The sequence below is a fragment of the Manduca sexta genome, chromosome 10 (assembly GCF_014839805.1).
Source record: "Manduca sexta isolate Smith_Timp_Sample1 chromosome 10, JHU_Msex_v1.0, whole genome shotgun sequence".
NCBI classification, from domain to species: Eukaryota; Metazoa; Arthropoda; class Insecta; order Lepidoptera; family Sphingidae; genus Manduca; species Manduca sexta.
In genome coordinates this window covers 12,138,793-12,160,364 of record NC_051124.1, presented here as the reverse complement: position 1 = coordinate 12,160,364, position 21,572 = coordinate 12,138,793, and the positions used below count along the sequence as shown (strand labels likewise).

General features: G+C 35.2%; 1 protein-coding gene across 1 annotated transcript in view; it reads right to left on the bottom strand.

The window, feature by feature from the left end:
- LOC115451965 (frizzled-10) overlaps nt 1-21,572 on the bottom strand; it is a 27,146-nt gene extending 5,574 nt beyond the window's left edge. Inside the window, exon 1 of the mRNA XM_037437032.1 lies at nt 21,228-21,572. Coding sequence (XP_037292929.1) covers nt 21,228-21,404 — 177 coding nt within the window. The 5' untranslated portion in view covers nt 21,405-21,572. The remainder of the gene's footprint in view (nt 1-21,227) is intronic.

Below are 21,572 nucleotides of genomic sequence, written 5' to 3'. Positions count from 1 at the left end.
ACCAATAAATCATAGCTAAAACATAAACAAAGCAGAATCCGCAAAGATGCAAAAGATATGTTACATCGCGTACTTTCATGTTTCATTTAACTTTCTAACTTTCTTGGCTTTTGCGTTCTCCCTTTCGCGATTACCTTACATTGCGAATGCCGCACGAGAGCATTTAAAACAGTCATTACAAGTAATACAAGTAAATGTATTCAAATTCTAATTAAGACTATTCTGTTCACATACATTTACATCGAAAGGAGTGCACATCGGGGTCATTTTCTTATCATAGTATAACATACCTACTTTGAAGTTCGTTGATTATTCACTGATAGTCTTTTTCAATGAACAATCTCAATCCCTTTTTGTAATCTGTCGCAAAAATGGACTAATCAGAGCAAAGTGTTTTTGATATGCTGGTTTATTGTTGGGGTTGGGTCCAAGATTTCAATTGGGATCATTTTTTGAAAAGGGGCGTACATTACTACATAAGAAATGTTTTTATAATGATTAGTTTAGACTAGCAAGTTTTCTAATAACATATTACTACACTTAGCGCTATTTTTCTGTAGTTTTATAAACATGCGACTCGCTGCAAATACTGCAAGTTTCACAATTTGTAGTAGTCAACTTGCCCTGGTTGTTAACATTGTCTCGCTCGCGGAAGTCGATTTCTGCAAGTTATCTTAACCCAAAACCTGGCTTTAGAACTTGATGAAGGTTTTAAAGTTGTTCCAGAATATTTAGAAACCGTATAATAAATTCATCAACGAAGACAAACCTGCCGTAGTCCAATGAGTTGCTGTCGGCGTCACGTGTGATGACTTTATTTATAAAACCGTCCACCCTCGTCCCTCCGCACACGTGACTTCAAAGCGGACCGATATAACGCGTGCTATCAAACGAACAGTCACCGTGACGAGAGCTTTGTACAATTTGTTACATCCTTTCAAAATAAACAATGGGATGGCCTATTTTCATTCATATTTCGCTTCTTTGTTATAGCAAAAACATAAATCTACGCAGTAATTATTTGGCCTGTGGTTACGCAGAGAAACAGGCAAAAAGACAAAAATCTGGTGTGATAATATTAATTGAAAAAACTATGTGAGTGCATTAAAATGAAATAAAACTGATCTACTGATAGATTTGCTTTGAATAAATTCTTCAATTTATAAATCAATCTGTATATTTTATATGATTTATGTTTAGGATAAAACGTTGTGTAAGATAACGCGCTATAATCCTTTTAATTTAACTTGGTTGAATTTAATTTACTTTTGAAATCTAGGTGGGTGGAAATTAATTTGACAGATTGAATTTATAGTTTAAATAACAAGTGCCTCCCACGCAGAGTCGTGGCTAAAACCAAATTAACACAATCGAGCTAGAAGTAAATAAGGTGTAGGTATCTGCTCACCTATACAATACCTACGAGAATAATTCTTATAATTCATCTTTATAATATGTAACTTGTAAACCTCTCTTGTTACTTTTTACTTGGCCACCTTTAAGCGCTTATTAGTGGAGCTGTATATGGCTGATTATATCTAATTTATCGGCTAGTGTCCCATACAAAGACATTAAATTAGATCGAGAGATCCCAGAGTTTGACATCGATGCACAGGATGCGAAATGAATGAGTGATCATGTCAAGTTATAAATGTTAACGTGTATCAATTATAGCTATGCAGCGGGTTGTTATTTATCACTTCATTAGTTGAAGCGCGGCCCTTTGATCTGTTGCGTATCTCCACTGGAGTTAGGGTTGCCACTATAAAATTGATAACCATATTTTTATACGGATTTATGGGTGAATTAGCGTTGGTGATAGAGTCTGACGATTTCTAAGGAAGTAACTAGTCAATCAAAGCGATTAGAGTATGTTACATTGTTTTATTATTGTAGCTACGTAGCATTGCAGGGTAGGATATTGTAGTCGCATGAACTATTGGGTCTTTTTAGTCGTAATATTTTATGACGGTAATGAGCACAATGAAGTCTTCGTGTTTATGAATCACTGGGGCCTTTATCATCACGGTAATGACTCATTTGTCTCATGAGAGTGTACAAAAAAGGAATTGCAAAAAAAAAATTACATGAGATTCTTATATTTTGACAGCTCTATCAACTGACATGCTGATCAAATCAAAGTAGTTAGTTTCTTTACTAGCAACTCTAATAGCACTGAACAAGAGATTTGACATTTAATAAATTTTTTCGTTGATCGGCTTTTCAGGCACCTAGTTTAGGGCCCAGTCTATACCATTCAAAACAAACAAATGCCATATATTTTGTCAACATTATTACTATACCTGCTTCGGCTAACTTCGGCCGTTTCTGACGCTCGGCACGATGCTATCGCAATTAATTCGCGCGATACCGGTTATCGCAGCCCTGCGCACATCAAAGCGCGCGCCGACGTGTAAACAGACTTGCCGGCTTGCTCCTTTGTACACACTGTAGTTTAGGAGCTGTATATTTATTGAAATCCGTAGACGAAATTTTATTGAGCTTGGATTAAGAATTGGCCTCTACACAAGACCTACTTCAGGATCTAGGAAGGAATCTAAGGAAGATTTTTCACTATTCAGACTGGTTAAGGGAAGATTTATAGTATATTTTTTGTTTATAATTGAATAAGATGAAAATTTTACTTCAAACCTTTTGTGCCAAAAATTGTGAGTGCAGGTTACATAAAAAAAAAGTTATTTTTTGTACCCTTGTAGAGTCAATGCGTTTAATAAGTAAATATAGTTCGAACAAAATCATTTATACGAAACGTCACTCTCTCTTTCTATGAAGACAACTTATTCATAACTAATATATTCTTGAGGCCCAGAAGGCTTAAAATAATTAACTAAATATTTTAAGTTAGACCTCTAGCAATACATCGGTGAAATCTGAATTCTGTTGCTCAATAAAGACTGTCCATATTACTTTTTTCTTCAATATCTACAAAATACAGACAGCCTCATACAATTTTATTAATATACATAACCTTTAACCCTACTTCCAATTTATTATCCATACGACGCCAAATACATAAAATCCAGCTCCCGGAGTACAAAAACAAGTCCCACATTACACTCGGTTTATTTAGATAGTCGGGCGGAGCCGCGGCGCGCGAATTGCTTGCAATAAACCTTACGTTAACCAAACAAACTATTTATAACGCCAGTCGTTAGGCGCATACGGCGGTCGGTTTACGAGCCATTTTTATACTAGCTGAAGTATTCTTTATAAACAAGATGTAGGAGTTGGGTTGTAATTTTGAGGCGTAGTAGATGGCCTATTGTATACTTCATTGTTAATATTGAAGTTATGTGTATATTGTATAGAATTGTCGTCAGCAGCATTACCGGACAGATAAGATCTGGCGACCTTCAGAAAAAAGCGTATTCTCACCTAAAAGGCCGGCAACGAATCTCTATGACCCCTACTTGCAGATGTTCATGGGCGGTGGTCACTTACCATCCGGTAAACCGTATACTTGTGTACCTCCTATATCATAAAAAAGTGGCATTAAGTGCATACCGTTATATTATTTTCATTAAACTCGTCATTTTATTTGATTACTCAAATAAGTATAAACAGTAGAGTTTTGAAAAATATTACGAATTATAAGGAATGATATCCTTGGGCATAAAAACTTAATTGTAGGAATCGAATGATTCGATAAACGCAACTTCTCCAAATTCCATGAGATAGTTACAAGTGTAGTAATTAATGAGGACAAAACTTTTTGAACAAACATTTTTAATTTCTAGCGGTGTCTGATTGAATCTGATTGAACTTCAAGCACATAGAGCCAGATTTAGGCCTGTCAGTTTGTATTGAAAATTTTACAGTTCATTTATAGGTTTACGTTCATTGGCTAAATCAAGACTTTCACCATACACTTTTACTAAAGCATAAGCACTTCATTATTTTAATTTTTTTACATTCTTCGACACGTTTAACGGCCCAGTAGCTTGTCCAGTACATTCCCCTGGACGCGTGTTCCGACACGCCGCCGCCATCCACTCGGCCCAGATTCAGCAGCTGCATCGTTTCAACGCCGCTTGATTTACGCCTCTCACATAAAACTATGGGATTGAATCGTTATGGACAGGTATGGAGCTGTGAGATGATCTCGGGATATAATTAACTTTGATTTTCGAATAAAATGTTTTAAATTTCGAATAGGTTAAAAATGAATTCGGTATTCAAATCTTTATTATAAATGCTTGTTTTCAAGTAAATTTGTTACTGTTAATGTATGGGGTCTTGAAATATAGTTTTCTGTTAGATCTAAGATTTACAATCAAATCAAGCATAATATTTGTGTTTGACATCTCTAACTAAGTAAAGCATCTTTGAAAATACATCTTTACACAATAACTGTGAAATAGCATCAAAGTAACATAATACAATTACAAAATATCTTATCTTTGAAAGATAGCACGTACAAAGCACGAAGCCGCACTGTGGGAGGTCCACCCCCTCGCGTCTAAATGCGGTTCGTTCCTGTGTTTTCTATCTCACATTAATTGGAGGTTTACGGAGCGAGCCGATTTATGATTGCGTTTCTTAGTTCCACGAGACTGTTTATTTCTCTTCGGTTATCGGCATTTTTACCGAACGCGCGTTCAAGTGTTAATTTTCTAACACTTGAAATAACAAGGCTGAATGGTAATACCGAAGCAGAATTAAAAATATTTTTCATATTTTCAATTTGCTTTTCTTTATTCCGCCATAACATGCCTCTACTTACACAAACGCTAAATATTGATGAAAATCCTTTTTGGTGATATCATCGAAGACTAATGTCATGGTGATATTTTTCTAAAGATCTATTTCGCCGCTCAATATATAGAAATCATAAAGTTAGCAATTTTACAAAAACAACTTCAACTACCAAGAAAAATACATGAATTCCAATAAAGCGGACGTCGCCACAAACCCCATCAAATCTCCCATCAGTTGCACCATCAAGGGGACCGCTCTGCTACGCTTCGCTGGCTGGACCGTGCTTGATTTATAATATCCTACACATAATCCCCGAGCACAAGAATCAACTTTAATCGAACCAAATAGAGTCAATATTCCAACAGCAATAAACTTCTTAGAATCTGCCGATAGCATCACAAACGAAGTTACATTTGCGGTTTATGTAAGTTGTATATCAATGGGATAAGGTTTATTATTGTGCATATTGTATTTCGTATTGTAGGCGGCATCGCACAGAGACAATTGTACAGCGATTGCAGCGGTACAACCGACGAGTTAATTCTTAATGATGCAAAGATAGAAAAAAGTACGATGACCTTAATGACTATTGAATTGGTCGCAGCAAAAAATAGCTATTAGCTAATACTGCATTGTTACAATACGGCTTGGTTAATTTGGTAATAGATGTTATACTTATGTAGTACTGTAAAAAGATTAATGACATAGAAGCTAAGGTAGTAACTGAGACTGGATCTCAGGCAGCTACCTTAGTGCAACAAGATACATCGAGTTTGACTCGGCCCAATGCTCGCTTGGATGAAGCTATACTCCCCAGTGTCAACATTGCTTTCTAAGACCAGTGAAACAACAGGACCGTTCTACTCACCCCCCAATGGAGGCGATAACGAGTTTTTTCTAAGCGAAACAAGGCGTTAAAGATAGCCGAGACAGCCGATGTTTAAGTAAAATTCTTTATGCAACATAGATTGAAGTATTTTTCACTGACGCTATTGTAGTGGAATAAATGCAGTTGGAAAAAGAGACGAGACATCATACGTGAAGAATGGGCAAAGTCCATAGGTGTGTCCGCTTACCCCCATAATTTGACATGAATGCAAGTATCATATAACTTAGCAACACGTGTACCACACTCGGTACGAATTAACTTGATCGACGTGTCCAATTTGAAACCAGCGCGGTAAATCACTCTATACGGCGATTCATAAAACTGTAATTAAATCCAACATTTCCTATTGGTACGGCATAGTAGTCTCTATAGCAGTGGCGAAGGATTAAGTTTTCCTAAAGATAACTCTACATAACATATAGATACTATTATGTATAAATGCAGTCTGCAAATCCTCCTAATGATTATAATTAGATTCTACATAAACGGAAGCTGGCGGAAATCGGGCTACAGAACCCTTCGCTATTGCAATCTAGCCTGGATTGAATCTGTAAAGAGTTTTTAGCAATTTTATGTGAATATATTTCACAATTTCGAACAATTTGCGTATAAAAACACATGAAATATTTAGACCCAGATTTAGGCATAATAGACATCAGCCATATTTATTTTTGTATAGAAAAAGAGTGAACCGGAGTCATTTCGACTTAGACGATGCCTATCGCGCAACTTGATTGATGAGATATGAGATTTAAACATCGTATATTTTGCACTTAGCATAGTTTACTCGTTAGCTACGCTCAACAAAGGTGTCGGCAGACGTGAAATGAGCAAAAGGCAGGCATAACAACAAAGTCCAGAAATGTAGCCTTAATTAAAGATTTAAGAGGTAAATTTTATTAATTAATTAAAATATTCAATTAATATTTCTCATGCGATTAAGTTTCGCTCGAATTTATTTACTACAACCTTATAGACGCTAGTACGCCTTATTAGTATATAAGACCGTTCCTTCTGCAATTTATTTAATTACACCTCAATACCTTAAGTGGTTTAATTGCAGAAATTAATAAGTATAAAGTTTTTATTTTAATTAAAACTTGTCGCTGGTGAATGTGGCTGCCTAAAAGGGAGAGAAACTCGGCGCCGTCGAAGCTGTTATCAAGTGATAACGTTTTAATTGGGACGAGTGGCTGTCGCACAGATCTCTACAAATAAAACACGCCAGGAATGCGACTGTATTGAAATTGCAATCAACTTATCTAGGGAACGTAGATAAAAATAACAGTATAATATCAGCCCGCACGGGCCTCCTCTTCTACTGAGAGGGTTTAGGCCACAATTGACTACGCTGGCCTAGTGTGGATTAGTAGAAATTATTACGGAACGTAATTCTCGTACCTTTGAAATTATTAGGGAACGTACATAGAACATTTATACATATAGAAAAGGTCGAAAACCACGAAAAAAAAATAACATCGTTTTCGAGCGTTCATACGTACGAATCTTCAGTTGGTCAGGTAAGTGAACGGAAGTTATTGCTAATAATAAATTTAACAAGAGTTACTAATAGTTCTAAACACCTACCTTTAAATAATGGGCCTTTGTCTTGCATACGCATAACGGACTCATAAAAAATAATCTTCATGAACACTATGAAAGCAAGGCAGCATCGGAACTGTTTGAAAAGAGCAACACCAGAGTTTCTTGCCCGTTCTTTTCTCAAGAGAACTACAAACTGGTGATAGAGTTAATATTGATGGAATCTAAATAATGTAATTTTACGGATTCAAATAAATCATTTCCTTTCAAATCATTTTATTTCAATACGGGAAATCAATTCTATGAATCATAGGCAACATATAAGGTGTTTCATATATAGCGTGTGCTCTGAATTATTTTTATTAAGAAGTGAGACATTTGAATCCTTTAATGCGTGTACGAGCCGGCTTCTTCACACCGATAACATCAACATGTCCACTTCATGGAAAAATTTAATTTCTCACAACAATTTTACCGTTTTCACGCGAGTGGTGTTACTACGTTTATATAGATATAATTTGTTGGTAGCTGAGTACTTTCATAACTTTCAAACGCTTCTACATTAACTTCAATGGAAATATTTTTCTTTATCTTAAATAAAACTAACATAGAACACTTAAAATAATATTATATATATGTAATTCACAAAGAACAAGTAGCATAATAATGTTTATGTTAGGTGTTATATGATCAGCCCAATATACAAGTGTTGCTTATAAATATTTAACCGACATTAACTAGTATAGTCTATACTCTTCATTAAGCCAAATGGAATTAACCAAAATAATAATAATAATATCAAAATAAGATTTTTACCATTGTCTATCTTACTTAAATGTGACCTAAGAGCACATGTTATATATAAACATTTCAAATACAATATATTCAAAGGAAATAATATTTAATGCACGCGTTTTTCTCACTATCTTGTGGAATATTTATCATGTAGCTTCCCACCAAATATATTAATATCAATAAATTGTCACTATTACGAAAAGCACAATAACCGCCCACCATAGCTTAATGACTTTCTAACGCCATCCAATAATGACGGACGGTAACGGTTCGTGGGAGCGGGTTCGACTCCCGCGTCAATTCATGCTGGTATTCGCGTAGTTTTTGTTTCAGATAATTATGTTTTTAATGGCTTGCGAGGCAGACGGGCTGTCGGCTCACCTGATGGTAAGTGGTCACTTGGCAACATGTACACGGCTGGGAGCGGTGAACTGCCCACTTTATGTAGTATTTTGCCGTTATTTTAATTGTGTATTTATTAAATTAAAACATATTGAATATAATAAGTAATGCATTTATAAATTTATTTGTCTTACAGTTTGATCACCTATTCCCTCTCAGTAGTAGAGGAGGCCCGTGCCCAACAGTGGGACAGTATATAATACAGGGCTGATATTATTTATTATATAGTTTGATCACAAGTTACGCACAAAAATAATTAACAAGTAATGAAAACAACAAAGCTCAAATTAATTAAACATTAAAATTAAAACCTCTTTTACGATTTATTATCGCCGTGGGCTATCACAATTTGTTGCTACATCCGAGCACCGAATCACCACCATCAATAATAAAACCAGATCATTAATTACTGAACGTGGAATCGTCGATTTCGCTGCGAAACCATTTATAATGACATTTCCTCTTTAGATTCTGCTAATGTTTATAATCCATATAGAAGCGCATTTGTCCTTTAGAGGATACAGGTAGGAACTTGTAGTTTGTAAGGTCAAGAATGCCACGGCATGGCTAGGAGTACCAGATTTATGCCGGCCTGTTTGGGTATACATGCTCGCTCCGGAACTCGGCTCGTCGAAACAAGCCACTAGCGGTTTCCACTGCGAATACTGAACTCTACCAAAAGGTACAAATATGTCCTATTTTCAACATATATACGATCAAAAATATAAAATATATTATTTGGTACCCACCGCCGTATATATTATTTATTTGTGCAAAACAAAGTCAACCTGTGCGCTTAACTTATACGCCTACTGGACGTGTAATTGACAAGAAAGCGGCCGCCTGACGAGAAATAGTGAGGAGAAACCGAATCAGAATCGATTAATACATCGATATCTGAAATAAATGCAGAAAGTTAAGTTCACAAATGTTATATCAGTACAAATAATAGTGAATAACATTTTAAAGTAATAAGTAGTTTTAGTATTACCTTATGCTTTGCCTTGTATATAAATAATATCAGCCCTGTATTATATACTTGCCCACTGCTGAGCACGGGCCTCCTCTAATATTGAGAGGGATTAGGCCTTAGTCCACCACGCTGGCCCTGTGCGGATTGGTAAAGTTCACACACCTTCGAAATTCCTATAGAGAACTTCTCAGATGTTGCAGGTTTCCTCACGATGTTTTCCTTCACCGTTACAGCGAACGATAAATTCACAAAGAATACACACATGATTTTTTAGAAAAGTCAGAGGTGTGTGCCCTTGGGATTTGAGCCTGCGGACATTCGTCTTGGCAGTTCGTTCCACACCCAACTAGGCTATCGCCGCCCTTGTATGCTTATTAATAATCACAATAATTATTCCTTTGAAAGTCAAAATTAAATGGAAACTGTAAGACAATTATTGAAGTTAACAAGAGTAAATATTTGCTCTACCAAAGCTCTATAACTATTGCAATTGACAGTAGTGGTTCTCGCAAGACTCTAATCTACCTTTTACATGACAAGACATCGTATCGACAGCTCTACCGCACTTTTAATGGTTATTTATGCTCGCATTCAGTTGCAAGCCGCGTCGACTTGAATTAAACGCGGAGTGTGGCGTTAATTTCTTCCAGTTTCTCGACGTTAGAAACTGACCAGTGCATCTTATGAAACGTTTCCGACATTTTACGATTATGTTTTTACATAATTTAACATTTATCGACTTGTGTTTTGCGTAAACAATGTTTGTGTTTGATCGTAAAGTTGTTAATTTATAGAGAAACAATCACCTGGTTCTGAACATCTTTTGTTTAAATAATTAGGTTCTACACTATTTCCTAGGCCAGGCCTACGATATTGAGTGTTTTGTTGTGAAAAAACACACGTAAAATTGACACGATAACATATGATTATCGTTATCTAGAGTTGCCAAAATCGACCTTGACATTATAAGGGCCACATTTATAAAGCAATCTCACCTTTGAGAGAGACAAAACCAAGCTTAAGTTGACGTTTAAGATCTTATTCTCAGCTGAGTCGTCGCAAAATAAGCAAAACTTAGATGTCAAAATTAATCTTATGCTGTGTTTTAAGATATCATTTGAGATATTGGTAATATGTATCAAATAGCGATGATATTAAGATTTTGATTGCAACTAGACGTCTCGGTTGATATCTCACTTGAGAGCGACATTAAGTAACATCTATTAATACGGCCCTAATACTTAAAATTTGCAAATTATTTTAATTAAAATTTCACCGTAAATTGCGATAAGTTAATATTTTTATTTTTAATTACTTAAGTTTGTTGATAATCCTTTTTTACATCTTTTTCACAACTCTACATACAACGGTGTTTGTAGTAATAACTTCAAGTTTCGCCAGTTGCAACGAGACAGTATCAAAACACCAAAAACTTATAAAAAATACGCAACACCAATAAAACCAAGCAAAGCTAGCGTCTAGTCATTAAAAACTAATTACAACCGAAGATCGTTAACTATCCACTATGAGAACTATAAAATAATAAAACATCGTTCGTAGCGTGAGGATCGAGAATCGAACCCGGAATTCGTCTAATTGGGCCGCATTCCTGACCCCTCCCACCGGACAATGGGCCTCCACTCCCTTACGGGATGACTATGCGGTTTCACTTTACAGTTTCGTTATAATGGCGTTTTTTAGTCTACGCCGAAGCAAGGTGCTAATTTTGTTATGGATGTTTAACGACCGTATTCTTTGCGTGCAATTTGAAACTATTGCCATTCTATAGAATAAAACTAAGTATTATTATCAATTATGAGCGAGTAAACTCATTGCCTCAAAGTGATAATTAAAAAGGAATTTCATTAACATTTACTTCACTTTATCGCTCCATCGGATGTTTAATTGCTATAAATAACCGTTAATAAATTGCAAAACTAAACTCGTCAATACAATATCTTTGCATCGAGCAAAATGCATCGGAAGGGTCGACGCACCGGCCGGTGCAATAAAACGAATGCGCCCGCGCATCGTGCCGTAATCGCGCTCCTTTGATCTCGCCGACACCGCTCCGCCCCGTCCCTCTCCGCTCCGCACCGCGCCGCTCCCTCTCCGCCCTACCAGCGTTAAACTACGACTTTATTACGAGTAATTTGTGATTGTTAACGTAGTAATTATCGTGTAATTAAAGCGGCCTTAATAAAGGTCCGTGAATTCAGCGTCTCGATCGACGAGATGCTTCGGATTCTTTTATGAGTTATTGAAACATTGTATGTTGTAACATATATATGCAGCCTAGAATGAATTTTTAATATATTTTCTTTTTGTTTCGTTTATTTTTTATGACAATAGTCTCTCGCTTTTACAGCTTTTATTACTTTGACGAAATATTTTTTGGAATTACCAAATTCTAATTTCGTAATGCGTCATTTACATCAATTTGACAGTTCCTTGGCGTCCTTTCGCCATAAATCTCAACCATCAAAGCGATAATTTCAAACGCGGAATAATAAATCAAGCAACGGGCTGAGTTTATTAATCAAAATGGTATTAAAGGAAGATTAAGATCCAAGGTTACAAAAAGCGCCGCAGTGAACACAAAAAACCATCTCGGAACTAAACCGACGCCCCTAATTACGACAGGTAGATGTTTTACAAACCGAAATGTGTTAAATCAGAACGAGTTATGGCTCGATGCCGGCAGCTATGAGACAAATAATAATTTTACATAATATAAAACATAAAAATTATGATTTAACATGACATTTATGTTATATTTTACATCTGCCATTTGTAAATCCATTCATTTGATTGTAATCTTACGATAGATATCGTTTTAAAATTGTGTTCATTGATTGTAATAGAGTCGGTTTAGTTTGATAGGTTTTATTATTAAGTATTAACTACATTTATGGCTGAACTTATTTTCTCATTGAAAAATGTATTCATTCCCTGTTACTAACATATTCACTGCATATGTAATTAAAAATTTAGAGACATATAAATATAAAATACTTTACTAAATAAATAATAATAAACACGATAGGGAACCAATAAAAGTACATTTATTTTATTACAATAAAAAATAATAATATGCACAATGTTTCTCTCTACATATAAATGTTAAACTCCGAAAGTATATAACTATAACTTTCTATGGTTTTGTAAATATGATACCTAATATTTAATTCACATTACGTCTATAATACAGAGTTATCAAGATCCGAGACTTTACCATAACAAGGAAATGGAGTCGATACCATAATAATTCTTACAAAATTAACCATAAACAATATCATAGACAAAAACCAATTCCAAAAACTTATTATCGGAACGCAACTAGAACAAAAAGCTACTTAAAAACTTAACATAACTCAAAAGCGGTAGACAACAATAGCCCTCTAGAGATAACACTATTATGTACTTTCTTTCGTGCGTAAAACGGCCTTTTGTACCTGACATAATGATAGGGTAGTGTCGACCCAAACAGCTGTACCACGATTCGGTGAAGCGTGAAATATTCAGAAGGGTTCTGTAGTTACACTTCAATGGATATAATTGGGGTTTGTAAAACGGTAGATGTGTTGAAGTACGTGGTCATAATTTAGTAATAAGTTGAAACATGGAAAGAAATATATGAAAGATCTTCGATAGATCTTGGTAGATAATTTTATTTCTAATCAAATTTGGATATTTAAAATGTTTTCCTAGTAACAAAATGTACGGTGAATAACTGCTCCAAAATCTATATAGCATCTAGATAAGTTTAGATAAACTAATGATCAAAAACTGTTTTACGGAGTGCGATATTTGATAAAGATACAATCGCACGCTATCGCACGAGTATATTTAACCCGTGAGGTAGCTGAATGTTTGCCGGCAAACATTGACAGCTACGCGTGTGACGGAAAAATAACCTTATTATGTAGTATATATGTAGTATATAAGGTTATAATCCCGTGACACACGCAAATGTCATGTAGCTGTCTTGGCTCGCCGGCGATTCACGAGAGACCAAGAGTTAAAATACTTTAGATAATCTTTATAAATAACACCACGTTCATACTATCATAATGGTCAAAGCACTACTATTAGTTTGGGATAAATAATATCAACCCTTTATTATTACTTTATTATTGTACAAATATTTAACAGAAGACATAAAACTATTGAGCAATGTACCCGTTAGTCTATTGTAATTCATTACTTTCATGGCGCCTTTCGCGGCAACTTAAAAGGTTATTGGTGCAATAAAGTTGTTTTTATGGTTGTTTGCTCGGCCCTAAAATGTCCAACTAAAGGGTAAGGCCGTGCGCAATTTAGATACGAATTTGAATCGTACGTATATTTGATTCTTGTCGTACGAATTGAGCTTGAACAGGGTGCGTTTATGTCCCTAATAATCAGATTTTTTTAGTCTATGTATAACGGCGTAACCCTAAATTAAATATTACAGGAACTACTTACATTTTTGACGTAATTTTAAAAGCTATAAAAGTATTTATAGCATTTTAGGTATCGAGAAATGTCGTGCGTAAGCGTATTAGTTCGTACAAATTTCGCACGAAACGCATTCAAAGTGCGATCGGCCTAATGTTTTATCGGATGTCTGCGCAACTTTATCTAGTGAGTTAAAATGTTTATTGTTTTATTATACCGAGATAGGTGGCTTGTCGAATATTGTCAGATAAAAACAGCTACGTAGTTTCGTGTTTTGAACTGAATAATTGAATGACACGTGAACTGTTATCTATTACATAATTCGAAAAGTACGAATTACCTTACAAATATCTTATTGAGTGCTTACAACGAATTAAAGTGATTATTTAATTTTTTTGATTATTTCATACTTCATTAAGCATAAAGTAGTATTCAGAATCATTTAATTATTTATTATAGAATTAGCGATCATCATTCCAGAAGTCATGCTACGTGATTATCATTTACATAAGTATTATTTTTATATCATGTTTATCTCAGTAGGTTATTTGGTTGATAAAATTATATTTCAGGAATAATCGTATTTTATTGTTTACTTATTACCATTATTAGATGAGAAAAGATTAATGAGGCGTATTCCTCGTAGAACTAATAACTAGATTACTTTAATGTCTATAGTCAGAAATGGACTAACGCTACCCTTTATCGTTCCACTGTAAATATATATTATATACTCTATATATACAACATAATAATTCATTATAAAGTTCTACGTGGCACTAAACGCATTCGTCATCCAGAGATGTTAAAATCTCATAACAACAGCATCTAATTCCTTCCATATCGATAACTTTATCAAGATTAGAAATAAAGTTTATCGTTTATTTGTTTACTATAACCAAAGGTCTTAAGCCGATTATATTTAATATCTGCCAAACTCGAAATTCGGTCCTCGTAAAATTTGCCAAACCGGGATATGAAGTTTGTATAAGGTCGTCGAGATTAAAATGGATAGACGCATGGCCTTTTACGGATGAGGTATATACTAAAACTGAAAACGGTAAACTACACTACACTTAGAACATTTAGAGGCATTTTTGAAGATGGTTTTAAAATAGGTGTTTCTTTTATTTATTTTTATGGATCAATGGACTGTATCACAAGTATGTTAAATATAAGAATAAATATTGTGCGAGGCAACCGTAAATTTTCTTAGCATTTATTCGCACAAATAGTGTACAGTTCACCAACCGTACAAATATAAATACAGTGACGTATAAATATAAGTAACTGAAACCATCATTACTGAACACAGATTATTTCGTATACGAAAATTGGGTCCGGTAACGCTTTGTCTATTTCCAAGCAGAAGTATATAAGTATTGTTTTCCGTTGAGAATACGGTAGTATACGACAGCCATTATAATTTTTTTGGTACATCTTTAATGTTGAAAAATGAGCGCAATGTAAAGCCATCAAGCCTTTATAATCCAAGCTACCGTTTATGGACAGAAGCGGTCAATTTAATATGTGTGTAAAAAATATAACAGAATTTTTAGAAGCAGCATTAGAATTATGTAAGCGCCGTTGAATCCATTTGTTACTCTGAGTTCTCGGAAGCTGCGAGTTCAAGAGCACCCGTATACCGCTCTATGCCGACTTGTCAACAGTTCTAATATCCAGGACGGCTTAAGGTTGGCACACACGTATAGTCACGGCGTCTGTACATCTTGTAATAGTGTATTCAAAATGTAACTTAAATATTGAGGCAAAGAGTTATTTTTATACAGTGCATAGTGTGCCAATTCCATATTTAAATTTCGAAACAATAAATAAATATAAATACAAAATATACTCTGTATATAACATAACGTAAGTTCATGTTTTAATAATATATTGTGAGACTCAAAAACCGAGATGTTAAGTCCATGTCAACCTTACTTCGACTTGTTAACAGTCCGAGATCCGAGGCGAAATTGCCTCATTACCACCTCGGGAAGGCTAAAAGGCAGCCATTGTGCCCCCGAGAATCAGATCAACAGTAGTAAAAAGTTAAGGGAATTGTATTTGTTCAACTAAAGTTGTTTGTGGAGGTTTTAGTTGCCGGCAGGTGGGCGACCGCTGCGCGCCGACGAGGCAATTAGTCGAGCTTAGCGCCGCGGTTATCGTTTTTTGCACTAAACGCTGTTGCTTTATGTTTCTTATATCCTAAACTGCAATTAGAGGTAATTCTGTGAATTAGCGAAGGTAATGACTATTGATCATAATTATACTTCGCAATCGTACGCGCAGTTATATAAATTCATATTGCAAAATGACACAAAGCTTTTGGCATATTTATAGGACGGCATAATGGATATGGCCCAAGGCACAATGGACAATGCCGGGCGCGTTCTCACGTTAATAACCAAGCGGCCATGTTAATTGTCCACTGTAAATGGGACCGCGATGATCCCAACATCAAACGGAGCCACGGCAACGGAATAAACTCACCAGATCTGCCCGATACGCGGCGAGCACTTTTGTCAACCCCGGAAATGTTATTTATCCACCCATTCTTAACTCAATACCAGTGTAAATAGAGTTTAATTTGAATTGAACGTTGTGTAGGCGGCAGATGGTTTTGTGATATTAAAACTGGCAATTCGTTTTAAGGAAAATAGGGTAAACAGTGAAACGTGATCTACCAAACATGGGATGTGAGACGCGAGTGCCTTCGCGAGATTACTGTCAAGAGACTCGACACATGTGCCGACAGTTATCAACGTTGGTATTCAACAGATAATTCCATTCCGTAACCTATAAATAGTGTTATACCACTCTAAATGAATAATATATTACAATTAACTTGTGGTAGGACTCTTATATGTGTGTCCGCCTGGGTAGGTACCACCGCAATGTCTATTTCTGCCGCCAATCAGCGGTGTGTAGTGTTGTGTTCCGGTTTGAAGGACATTGTAGCCAGTGTAACTACTGGACAAAATAAGACTAAAATAGGACTGGTGAGCGCGGTGGAATACCAAACAATACTTTGTAATTCAAGGTGTTGGATGGTGTTGCTACTATTTATGGGCGGTCGTATCGCTTACCATCAGGCGAAGGGCAAACTCGGCACGTCATTCAAAGCAATAAAAAAAGTCTACATAATATCTTAAAACTTATTCCTGTAATTCTATAATTTAACAAGGTTACCTTCTGTTCAGGCGATAGTTCACGACTATCATACAGATTCCTTTAAATCTAGTTTATTCATTACCTATCGATTTTAGATTGTGTTGTATTTAAACTGAATTTACATCTGTGACCTCTTATTTTAAGAACACTGCACTTTATCCTGTCTGTAATCTTTATGCGAAATAAATAATAAATATAGTACTGAAATTCTTATAGACAGAGCATCACATATATCTTTGCTTCCTTGCGTAATAACTTCGGAAATCCTGTACCGTCGTAAATTAGGTTTTGTTGTATCCATTTTAAGATGATCAGTGCAGATTTATTCACCGCCTGTCTAATGCTGGTGATGTTAATGGAGATCGATTGTTATGTGACGAATGATAATGCGCTATAAACTAAAATAATTCAAGATAACCGATTTTTAAGATATTCACTAGACTGTTGCGTTAGGTAAATTATAACAAAATTATCTACATATTTCATTGACTTTTTTTTATACGGGCACAATTACTTCACTGCACCTGAAGGTAGGTAGAATGTCGACTGACGAGAGATGATTACCCCTCGGCAGTCGGCACAATTATGCCGGCCTGTTAGAACCGGATATACTGAGGCTGGTTCCGGAACGTAACATACTTACGTGGGTCATTATGACGGGTTTTAATACCTTGTTTACGGTGGTCGCTATTCGGACAGATATAAAATATATCCACCAGCAATAACAAGATTAATGGTGACTCTACCAAATGAGACGTAAGCGTAAACTTATAACACTTTGAGTTGAAATCACGCAAATAGATATCAATTGTTAGTAGAACATATTAGTTCAACTGTCATTTTCACTAAATCAATCATCAATCGATATATCACTCAAAAAATCAATACAACAAAAAAAGACAAAGGCAGCCAACTGTGTAAATAAATTTCGACATCGGAGTCGAACCGGCACTTTGCAATTAAGATACGGTTCATTACGAAACCAGAAAGGTCGGTAAATGTCATTACGATGCCGTCACAATGTTTGATCGCTACACTTGGTTTGCCGGTAGATTAGGTAGAGTAACACAAAACACTTTACAAAAGATAATATTCGATCTATTTGTTTAATAATATTAAATGTAGATATCTAGAAATATTTTGTCTATTGTATATATTTACATAGCTAACTATTGTTCTGTCTTTAAGAATGCTTTATAGAATTTAAAACATATTTGTTATTGTCATACTATTTAGTTAATAATTTATTATCAGAGAAAACAAGACAATATACCTATACTATTAAAGATATTACAAAAAGCCTAAATAAGAACGCGGTAGCAATTTAACGATCGATAAAACCGATATTCTTCATAATTATTACGTAGCGAAATTAAAAAGGTACCCTACGCTTCATACATCGCTGTACGGAGCGTTCTTTCACAATCGGCTTAGCAAAATTTATACATAAATGAAGATATATCAGACTGAAAGCGATGCCGCCGATAGTGCCGCATTAAACGATACGCATCGGTACTTAAGGCAAAGATACCGATCAACAGGCACGCACTTAGTTTCGGTGTGGGGGATCAAATCGTACTTGTGAAAGTAATACCTAATACAAATAAAAAGAAGTGAGGTTGGTAGTGATTGGATGGTTATTTCCTGTCAATATTGGCACGCCTAATAAGATAGAAAGTTTGTTGAGTACTTAAAATTAATACATCAGAGGCCGTACCCGTGATGCCTTTTTACAATTGTTAACGCTAATAGATAACAGAAAAAAAATATGAGAATAATAGGCTATATCATATTGATAAATCTTTTGCTAGGATACGTCACTCATATACATAAGGTTAGCGTTAACGATTGTAGGAAGGCATTTTGTCTATGATCCCAGGTTTATTTGACAATATAATATAAATTAAGTATTAAACATTTTACAAGGATATAAACCCATTATACAAATACATGTAACGACCCCCACACAAACACACAAATCCGCACCACCCACCAAACCGATAACAGATATAAATATAAATAAATGGCAGCTCTTGTGTTATATATGAGTTGTAAAGATATATACTATCTGCCGCGATAGTAAACGTATGAAAGCGCGCACTTTATTGATTTAATGCCAACACACTCGCGGCCCGTAATCCTGTGTAATTTGACAGTATAATATGCGCTGCAATGTTCGCGCCGCCAAATGGAAGGATTAGGTTATCTCGGACGGGATCGATGTGCACTGCGCTTACTCCCTAATTTGGTTATATTGCGAGCGAGTGTTTTCATCGTATTCGGTGCTTATACTTTTTATATCAATCATAAAACTCAATGATACAGATATGTCGTTTCCGTGATATTACTGTGGAATAATGACGTATATGCGCAACCATTTTTTTACACTTATGAGATTACTTTGTTTAGTTATTGAAATGAAAGATGCAAAATAATGTATGTAATTATAATACTAAACACAAATAGAGCAGAACATGATAGAGAAGTCATTAATAGAGTCCTACTGAACACTAATTTTGCAAATACGACTTTATTCCATGTACTGTCGGTTCTTTTCCGACTGTTATACTCCCGAGGGTCACCTGTTGATCATCTAGCTCCGTCCATATACAACGCTAGTACGTGTGTATCTTGCCGATCGGCTCCTTTGATCCGCGCGATAACGCTATCAGCGTCTACAGGCGGTCGCGTATCGTTCAACAACGTCAAATCGCGTTGTTTTGTGGAAATTAGATTGTCCGTTTGTTGCGTATCTGCGCGATATATCGCCGTTAGATTGTGTTTGAAGTTAGCACCGACTCTACTATTAGATTTAACTATACGTGGCGTGATTAAAATACGTTTCTAATATTATATTGGAATTATTTTTTTGCTTTATATTCATTAAAATGTCCCTCTAATTACACTCAAAAAATTTAGTGAAATACATATATTATGGATGGTAAAAAAATATGATTTATAACAGATTTATCAGATATTAATACTCATCTATATAATATCACTTTGCCTATTTGGAAAATTGTATAAAAGTAATTTGCGGGAAAATAGGGTAAATCCTATTGGGTACACGAATCTATACCTTTTGTATATAAACATTACGTTAAAATAATGTTCCCACGCGTAACAAAGTATCGACATAAACTCAGTAGCGTGCCTGCCGCCCCCCGACGACATTACACGCGCGATAACGGCTTTACACTACATAAAACCTTTTCACTCGATGTTCATAAATCTACCTCAGTCGAGGGGTTGAAATGGGTTTAAAAAGTCAATATTTTAATTCTATAGCGGTGTAAAATTGCTTTAACGTATGGGAGGTTAGATGTAAACGACTTGCCGAATATGAATAGATGATTGGTTTGATTATTGAATTGCGAAAATATTTATTTGCGTTTGGATTTAGTTGGACGGAAAGTTTTTGGTTTCTGACTTCAAAGAACTAGAATATGTCTTACAGTAGAATGAACTATGGTCACAACAATATCTGCTTTAGTATGATAAAATTTTCAACTAATACATTTAATTCGCAAATGTGTGTTATCAAGATATCGTGATAGTATTTATCGGCCATTAAAAATTATTTGGTTGATAAGATCTCGTGACAGGCTCGTCTCTTGGCTCAGTTCGTAGTTCATACCTATGCTTAATTGGTATTTACACATACTATACAATATACATGATGCTAGAGGTTCGAATCCTTGAAAGTGATCAGTTAAAACCGATATTAAATCAAATTAACGAAAGAACTGGATACTTCGAATTAGTATAATATACAAAATTAATTCAAATATTTGGTGAAAAATTATCGATTGTTATAAAGCCTATGAAATATTAAAAAACCAAACCAAAGTTTTTCAAAGATTGTATTGAAGTTATAACTTTAATACAATACTAGACTATAAAAAAAACTACTAATATCAAATAAAAAAGATATTAAATACGCTAGAATAATAATTTTAATGAATCTTGACAACTCTACATCTTAAAAATTACAGTCTCTTATCAGAGATCCCGAGATACGATCCTTGAGTAGTAGCAGATCACAGATGCCGTCAGCAATCCCGAGCCATTTATACGTGCTTTGCAATTTTATTTGCTTAACATTTTTATAATTTTTGAAATAAATTGCGGTAGAGTTATTTTGCTTAGTATAAAATATTTGCCTAAAAAGTGGAAATAATGTTGAAGTAAATTAGTATTTCATTAGAATAGATAGTTACTAACTTTCATCTCAAAGACTATAGTAGAGATATAATTAACGTTGCAAAAATTTTCAATAATAAAAAATCTTACCGCTTCCTCGGCTTCCTTCTGGTCCTTGTGGCCCATCAGGTTGGGCATGGCTGTCCAGTTGTACCCCAAGTCCTGGCACAGAGGCAGCCTGATCCTCTCGCATTTCCCTCCTTCACCATTCTCCTCATCAGCGAACACCAACGCAACCAGCAGCAAAACACACAAATACCGTGCCATATTGTTTAATTCACAAAAATATCACTTATATATCAGGTCATATTCAGTCACAAATCACTGTTAATAAACATTCGATTATCGTAAACATAATTTATATTTGGAACGGCGCACGTCTATCCTCCTCCGTGGTTCGGCGCATACTGATTGAAACAAAATTCAAACTTGGAA